The sequence below is a fragment of the Phaenicophaeus curvirostris genome, chromosome 15, assembly GCF_032191515.1.
Source record: "Phaenicophaeus curvirostris isolate KB17595 chromosome 15, BPBGC_Pcur_1.0, whole genome shotgun sequence".
Taxonomy (NCBI): domain Eukaryota; kingdom Metazoa; phylum Chordata; class Aves; order Cuculiformes; family Cuculidae; genus Phaenicophaeus; species Phaenicophaeus curvirostris.
Genome location: NC_091406.1, coordinates 18,840,844 through 18,849,312, shown reverse-complemented (window position 1 = coordinate 18,849,312; position 8,469 = coordinate 18,840,844). Strand labels below are relative to the sequence as shown.

General features: G+C 54.4%; 2 protein-coding genes across 3 annotated transcripts in view; both read left to right on the top strand.

Annotated features, from left to right (window-relative positions):
- Positions 1-8,469, top strand: part of LOC138727290 (protocadherin gamma-C5-like) — a 218,939-nt gene that overhangs the window by 112,664 nt on the left and 97,806 nt on the right. The gene's annotated exons all lie outside the window — the stretch shown is intronic.
- LOC138727196 (protocadherin gamma-A10-like) overlaps positions 1-8,469 on the top strand; it is a 42,104-nt gene that overhangs the window by 27,137 nt on the left and 6,498 nt on the right. Inside the window, exons 2-4 of the mRNA XM_069869487.1 lie at positions 1,332-3,458; positions 5,732-5,786; positions 5,872-5,968. Coding sequence (XP_069725588.1) covers positions 1,332-3,458; positions 5,732-5,786; positions 5,872-5,968 — 2,279 coding nt within the window. The remainder of the gene's footprint in view (positions 1-1,331; positions 3,459-5,731; positions 5,787-5,871; positions 5,969-8,469) is intronic.

Below are 8,469 nucleotides of genomic sequence, written 5' to 3'. Positions count from 1 at the left end.
TGCATTTGAGGGGTGATCTCCATTGCTGCTTTGTTTTTTTGGTAGGGATGTGGGGAATTAGTGTGGTCGTGTGGTGCTATTTTGACCTACAGAAAGGGTGAGGGAAAAGTCATTGAAGCCGGACTGCTACAAAAGCCGGTGGGGATTCAAATTCCGGACTGATGCGATACAACTCATAATATTCTATGCAAGAAGTTACAGATGGTTTCCTCGCAACATGGTTATTCAAGGATCAGATAAATGCTTTACAGGTAAACAGCAGCGTCTTGCACCGTCATTTTTAAGACAATCGAAGCCTTTTCACGGTCCTTCAGGCTGTTAGGCTACCTGCATAACTATAAATGTATAGAAATAATATGAAATAGGAATTCCTGCGGAAAGAAATCACACACTGAGCTTTCAAGATTTTAACGCTGTAGCCACTAGTTCTGTGGCGTTACGCAAGCGTATAATTCCACATGCCTCATTTCAAAATAAATTAACTACGCCCTCGCTATTCCCTGAGAGTAATTGTTTCCCCTTGTGGGTACTGACCGCACCTTCCTCAGCCTTTAAATATCTGATCTCAGGCCATGGTGGTGGAGCAGTTAATTTGGAGGTGGAATTCCTGGTGGGGATTCCGCTTTGGGACTGACGGGACAGGGCTCTCGGTATCTGGCAGGTGATGTTTTTCTCTCTCGATGCGGCCGTTCCGAGCGGTGTTTGCGGGGCAGCGCTGGGTGCGTGCAGTGCCGGGAGGAGGCTGCGGGCGCCGCTGTTGACCGAGGAGGAGCGGTCGGGAGGTGGGAGCGGTGGAGGCAGCCCCGCCCGCTGCGGCGCGGCTCGCTGGCTGGCTGGGGGCTGGCTCGGCGGGCGGGCGGGCTGCGAGCGTCCCCGCGGTGCGGAGCCGCGGTGCAGCGAGGCGGAGGGGCCGGCGGCAGCGGGCGGCAGCGGCGGTGCGGAGCCGGAGGGCTGAGGCGGAGCGGGCTGTGGCTCGACGGCGGGGCGGTGTGTGCGGGGCGGCGGCGGCGATGCGGGCGGCGGGGAGGCGCTGGGGCCGGCGGGAGCGAGCGCTGCTGTGGTGCGTGCTGGGGGCGGCGTGGGAGGCGGCGTGGGGGCAGCTGCGCTACTCGGTGCCCGAGGAGATGCCCAAGGGCTCCTTCGTGGGCGACGTGGCCAAGGACCTGGCGCTGCAGGTGCCGGCGCTGCGCGAACGCGGGGTGCGCCTTGTGTCCGAGGGCAGGACGCAGTATTTGTCCCTGCACGGGAAGACGGGACATTTAGTGACGGCGGAGAGGATCGACAGGGAGCAGCTGTGCCGGCTGCAGGAGAAATGCGTGCTGCGCTGTGAGGTGATAGTGGAGGGGGAAATGAAGGTTTATGAAATTGAAGTGGAAATCACTGATATAAATGACAATGCCCCCACTTTCCGAGACACAGAAACGGAGCTGAGAGTAATCGAGACGATAGCGCCTGGGTCGCGGTTTCCACTGCGTGATGCACAGGACCCAGACTTGGGACGGAATTCCGTGCAGAGCTACGAGCTGAGCGGCGACGATCACTTCTCACTGTCGGTGCAGGCGGGTCCCGGCGGGGCTGAGCGTCCCGAGCTGGTGCTGGCCAAGGCGCTGGACCGGGAGGAGGCGGCGTCGTACGAGCTGGTGCTGAGGGCGATGGACGGTGGCGAGCCATCGCGTACGGGCACGGCGCGGCTCCGCGTGGCCGTGCTGGACGCCAACGACAACGCGCCCGTGTTCAGCCAGGCAGAGTACGCGGTGCGTGTGCCGGAGGATGTGCCCGTGGGCTCCACCCTCGTCACCCTCACGGCCACCGACTCCGACGAGGGGACGAACGGGCAACTGAAATACAGTTTCCATAAAATTTCATATCGAGCGTCCGAACTTTTCCAGCTTGATATTGAAACAGGAGAAATATCCCTTAAGGAGAATTTGGACTTCGAAGAAATCTCCTCTCATGAGCTGCAGGTGCAGGCACATGACAGCGGAGAGCTTTTCGATACGGCAAAAGTGGTGATCACCGTGACAGACGTCAACGACAACGCGCCAGAAATTTCCGTGCGGTCGGCACTGAGCGAGATCTCCGAGGACGCTCCGCCGGGGACGGTGGTGGCCCTGCTGCACGTCCAGGACCGCGACTCAGGACCTAACGGCGAGGTGCGGTGCTCGCTGGACGGGGCGGTCCCGTTCCGCCTGCAGAGCTCGCGGGGCAGCTACTACAGCGTGGTGACGTCGCGGGAGCTGGACCGGGAGGAGGTGTCGGAGTACAACGTGACGGTGCGGGCGACGGACGGCGGGTCGCCGCCGCGGTGGAGCAGCGCGGTGCTGCGGCTGCGGGTGCTGGACGTGAACGACAACGCGCCGGTGTTCTCGGAGGCGCGGTACAGCGCCCGCGTGCGGGAGAACAACGCGGCGGGCGCGCTGCTGGTGCGGGTGCGGGCGCGGGACGCGGACTGGGGCGCGAACGCGCGCGTGCGGTACCGGCTGTGCGAGGGCCGCGTGCGGGGCGCGGCGCTGTCGTCGTACGTGTCGCTGGAGGCGGAGACGGGCGCGCTGTACGCGCTGCGCTCGTTCGACTACGAGGAGGTGCGCGAGGTGGGGCTGTGGGTGCGGGCGGAGGACGGCGGGTCGCCGTCGCTGAGCAGCAACGCGTCGGTGCGGCTGGAGATCGCGGACGAGAACGACAACGCACCGCAGGTGCTGTACCCGCCGCCGGCGGGCGCGGGCCCGGGCGCGGGCTGGGCGGGGTCGGGCGTGGAGCTGGCGTCGCGGTCGTGGGAGCCCGGCTCGCTGGTGGCCAAGGTGGTGGCGGTGGACGCGGACGCGGGGCAGAACGCGTGGCTGTCGTACGAGCTGTGGAAGGCGACGGAGCCGGGGCTGTTCCGCGTGGGGCCGCACAGCGGCGAGGTGCGCACGGCGCGCTCGCCGCTGGCCCGCGACGCGTCGCGGCACAGCCTGGTGGTGGTGGTGAAGGACCACGGGCGGCCGGCGCTGTCGGCCACGGCCACGCTGACGGTGGTGCTGGCCGAGAGCGTGGCCGAGCTGCTGTGGGAGCTGGGCAGCGCGGCGGCGGCCGTGCCGGGCGAGCCGGCCGGCAGCCTGACGCGGTGGCTGGTGGTGGCCGTGGCGGCCGTCTCCTGCCTCTTCCTCGCCTTCCTGCTGCTGCTGCTGGCGCTGCGCCTGCGCCGCTGGCGCCGCTCGCAGCTGCTGCCGCCGCCGGGCAGCGGCGCCTTGCGCGCCGTCCCGGGCTCGCCCTTCGTGGGCCTCGACGGCGTGCGCGCCTTCCTGCGCTCCTACTCGCACGAGGTGTCGCTCACCGCCGACTCGCGCAAGAGCCGCCTCCGCTTGTCGCCCGACAGCGCCTGCGACACGCTGCCGGCCCGCCCGCCGCCTGCCGAGCCCGAGCCGCTGCTCGACGAGGACCCTGACGCCGCCCGCCGCTTCCCCGCCGCCGCTGCCCCGGTGAGTGAGAGCCCCTGCCGGGACTGGCTCCGCCGCGGTGCCCTCTGCTGCTTCCCTGGGGTGTCCAGGGCGAGTATTTCGTAATAACGGACACAGTGGAAGAAGTTTGTGAAGGAGAAAGTCAGTACTGTCTCCCATGGTGTTTTGTTTCTCTACCAAGTAGCGAGTACGGGATAATGAGAAAATTCGTTTTCACCTGTTGCTGTTCTGCCGCACAGGCGACGAGGTTGCTCAGTGTCACAGTCGATGTGTGTCAGGAGAAGTGGGGCTGCTGTTGGTCTGAGTTTAATTCAGACGGGTGTGTTTATCACGCTCCAGGTCGTTTCTCGTTAAGTCCTCTGACATGTGCGATTCCGGTTTTACAAACAGATATCTTTCATTATTAGGGAACGTCGGTTTGTGTTATTTGCAGCGTCAGGTATCTTTCAGACATCCAACGTGCTTAAGTAGGATGTGATTGACTTGAATCGGGACGGTAATGATCCCTTTATAACTTTCCATGACGCGTTAATGCTTCCTAGTTTTGATGCCGAGTTCTTGCTTATTTCGTACCATGATCTGCTCGCACGTGCCTATCAGCAATTGATCTTACATCCTCTGCCCTTTCGCGGCTGCCTTCTATCTCCTGCGTGGGGAGGCTGCCTTCTAAAGAAGGCAATATCTCGTTTGTCTCCGCGCTGTGTGTTGCTGCCTATCGCTCCAGGCAGGTGACGTGGGGATCCTGGGTTAGCGTTCTAGTTCCTTGACCTGTTGTCTTCTGGAGGAGTTGTGAAGGTTTGGAGAGCCGTGGGAACCGTTTTTGAGGAGCTCTTGAATGAACGAAGGGATATGTTTACTACTTTCTCTAGTCTGTGTCTGACTGTAGTATCATGCAATGAGAGGTCGCTGCCGCTCCCCTGTGGTGACCAGGGCTATAGTTTGCTAATAAGAAGTTTGTGAAGGAGAAAATGAGCGCTGTCTTCAGTGGTTTTTTATTTATTTAGAAAGTAGCAAGTGTGGTATAACCGAGCACTATTCATGTCAAACTGGTTCTCGTTGGAAGGGTTCTCTTCTTTTCCTTTTACTTCTCCTTAGTCCACCACGCTGCCCTCTCCCGCTCCCCTGCTCTTTTCCCTCCGCCTTCTGTCTGTAGCCTGGGGAGGATGGTTTACGAAGGAGGCAAAGCCTTGTTTAGCACTGCATTACTGAGGATCCTTGCCCGGTGTTCCAGCTGGAGAGGGATGTATAAGATATGGGGCTGCTGCTGGCTAGACTTACATTTTGGCAGGGCTTGTAGTTTTTGTAGCTTTCCTTTTGATGAAATCTGTCTGCAAATGATGAAGTGAAATGGCCTGCTGAACTGGCTGTTTGAGGTCAGGTGCTTGTAAATTCTGAAGGTCAAAGAACATCATGCAAGCCTTGAAGGAATGGGGAAGAGTGTCCTGAGAGTTCTTCATGTGAACCCAGGTGATGTGGTTTGTTCTTCTCCCTGATCAGTGTCCACTTGCAGGATCAGTCAATGTGAGTTTCTGCTTCCCAAAGAAGTTGGGCCATAGAAATATTACTCCAGCTGTACTGGGATGTTCTTCCTCTGTGTTTGCAGGTTGTTGTGATGTTTTTACGTATCACTTGAATTATGTTCTTATGACAGATGCCATAATGGGAGCTTTGGGACATGCACTGCAAGACTCTCAGGTGTTTTTTCTTGAATGTCACTGGATGAAATGCCCTTGCTTGACACGTGCACATGGTGAGAAGCCAAATGTTACACCTGCTTAGGAGAAGTTGTCTTTGCAGCTTTTGTTTGAGCAGATTCTGTCTGCTGATCGTGAAGATGAATGCGAAGCATGCAGTCTGTGAAGGCTTTGACGGGAGTCCTTAGTCTGCTGTGTGTGGGGAGTTACTGGTAGAGACATGTTCTGTGTTGTTACTTCCCAGCTGTGACAACCCGGACCCACGAGCCACATGCTTGTGTCCAGCCCTGACTGGGGGTGGAATTGGATTCGTTTACCTGTGTGGCGAACCGGAGGCCAATAAGGTCACTCCCAGGGTGAATATCAAAACAGTATTTATTTCTGGCTCCAGCAAGCTTAAACACACCAAGATGCCACGGCACAGGCGAGTGCAACCACCCAAAGTTATAGAAATGAATCCCCCAAAACAACCCAGGTCCCTAGGATCCGATTCAACACGCACACTATAAGGAAATGGGGGGGAGAGATAGAGAAAGAGAGAGAAGGAAAGAAATCACCACATCGAAGGCAGCAGATGATCGCGCTGAACACATTGCCCAGGCCGCGTGGTCCAGGCTGGTCCGATCGAAGTTTGTGAGTGAGAGCGAGCATGGAGGTGAGAGTGAGACTGCTCCCCTGGTTCCTTGAGAGTCCTTTTATAAGGCTAGTCTGACCCACAACAGCCTTTGTCTTTTTGGCAGGCCCCAGAAGCCAGCAGGTGGGGGGTAGTGGGGGCAGCAGCAATGGCTGCATCCCCTCCCTCAACCAAAGCCACCTCTGGGGCCCAACTTCACCCAAGTGAGGGAGAGCTGTGCCTGCTCCTGCACTGTCCCCCACTGAACCTCGGCACCACAGACAAGCTGGTGCCACGAGTGGGTAGTCCTCAGACAAAATGCTTAAGGCAAATAGATAAACGTAGTCTGACTTTACACCAGCCTTCAATGCTGGACTACAGAAAAGGAGTCTGAAGGTTTCCTAGTTTGGGATATCACAGCACACAGCTTCCAAATTGCCAAGTTGCCTGTCCATCACTTTGCTTTCCTGTTGAGAGACATTTGCCATGAATGGTCCTTATTGAGCAGTGGTGCACACTTCGGATTAAGATTTGCGCATAACGTATCATCCAAATTGCCCAATGTGCCTAAGAAAGACAATGCTGTCTTTGAGATGATTCTTCGATGACTGAGCTTTTACCAGAGTCGCACATCACTTATGGCCTTGAGAACATAGTGCGAGTCTTTGAATTCTTGTTACAAGCAGAGAAATCTCTTTGCATGCAGCTGTGTTGTGATCCTTGCTCTGAGATAATGAGAAATTATGTGAGCAACATTCCATTCAGAGGCATGGTGTAATATTTGGCAAGGTCAAGAAAACTTTCTGTCTAGAGACAAGCCAGATGAAACTGTTTGCTGTGGTATAATTTGAAGTGACTACAAGATAGGTTTAAATGTTCTGTTTGTCCTAGTTGTTCTATGAGGCCTACATCTGTGGTTCTATGCCTTTTCCCTGTTGTATTGTCCGGAGAGATTACATTGCGGAGCTGTGGATGTGGTCTTTGGTGTATGAGCAATTCTGAGTATCTACCACGGCCTTTTTCCCAGCCTGGTACCTTTCTTGTGTACGTTCCTTACCTGACACAATCTGATAGGTTAAGCTACAGTTCCTTCACTTCTGCCAGTTTCCCATTATCAATATGGTCTGAAGCTGGTCCGTTTTGTGGCTGGTAACACTTAAACCATGAAGAGATGTGTTGGAATTGTTGGACTGGGGAAGCAGTTTCCATCCATAGCTTGAAGGTGTTCAGCTGCTAACAGAGACTTTGATAGACTCCTGTTTCCCTAAAAGGTCACTGAATGTGACTGAAGTCTGTGAATACAGAGGAAGGAGGGTGAGAGTCTGGCTTTGAACAAGGACAATAGTTGGTTTTGGCTGAGCAATAGTTTCATTTCAAGCCTGATGCTTTGTTTCCTGGAAAGTCATGGTGCCTTTTCCCCATCTCTGGACAGTGCTTATTTACTTTGAAACTGGGATTGTTGTTTTGCAGCAAATCCTCACTTCCCTGGGCAAGCTCTCACCCACCTGAAAGCAGTCTGAGGTGACTTGGCTTGAGAAAGAGGCCTCTGGTAGAAGGTGTTTACACTTGCAACTTGATGAGCAGGCCACATAGTAAGAAAAACTGATGAGAGCTGACAGCTGTTTCTTGAAATGACATCCTTACTGTGTACTCCAGAGGAAGAGTTGGGGGTTGCACATGTGCTTGTAAGCTCAGTGATTTGCAGGTACTCTGGAGATGAACTTCAACACCTGCAGTGAAGATGGAGAAGACTTCCCAGTGAGTTTCTCTGACAATAATTTCTCTTTTTATGATGCCTTGCATTCCTGGTCTGATGTTTTTTTATCTCTCTGATTTTTATGTGTTGTGATGTAGTTATAAGGAATGTCATATCTTTGTTTAGCCATGTGTTGTGTGTTATGACCTCTTACTCTTCTTGCAGTATTTGTGGAAATCAGGGGATATGCGGCTATATTAGTGTTCTGGTTTTGGTAGGGAGAGAAAATAAAATCTGATATCCACAGAAGCCACACCTCCATGGAACAGTGCGTGTGGTAAAATAGGAGAAGGAATTCCACTAAAGCTGATGGTTTCATATTATCTAGTGTCAGTGGAATGAGTGCTCCTCTTTTAGTTCAGACAGTTATCATTCATGTGCTTTACAATCCTTCTATTTCTTCCCCCAGTGCTGGTGAGATCTTGGTGTGATCGTTGTGCATTTTAACCTTTAGATATGCTTTTGGCAGTTTTGAGGGTCAGAAGCAAACCTGGAAGTTGTGTAAGACTGGACAGGACTCGGAGAAGCTCTGCCAGCATGGGGAGATCATAGAAGATGATGCTCATCATGGTTCATCCACTTAGCCCATGGTTGTAGTTTCATGAGGTTTCAATTCCTTCTGCTCAATGTGTATGGCCTAGATGTATTAATTCCATCTGATCCATTAATTTCTGTAGGTTCTGTAGGTTTCGAGCTCCTGCCTTTTTTGTTGTCATGATGTACAGCTCAACCTCGGGGTCCTCAATGGAATGGTCACGTCTGATTCAGCCCTCTGAGTGCAGGGGCAGTTCCCAGAGATGCCTTTGTTTCCTGGAAGTTTGGGGTTCCCTTTCTTTCAGAAATGTTTTCTTCAGTTTGTTCACTGTAACTCAAAGAGAACATAAAAGTTCCTTCTTATTGTTCATCCCAGGTGCAGATTCTGTGTCCCAGCAGAGTTGAAATACCCGACAACGCTAAAAGCTCTTCAAG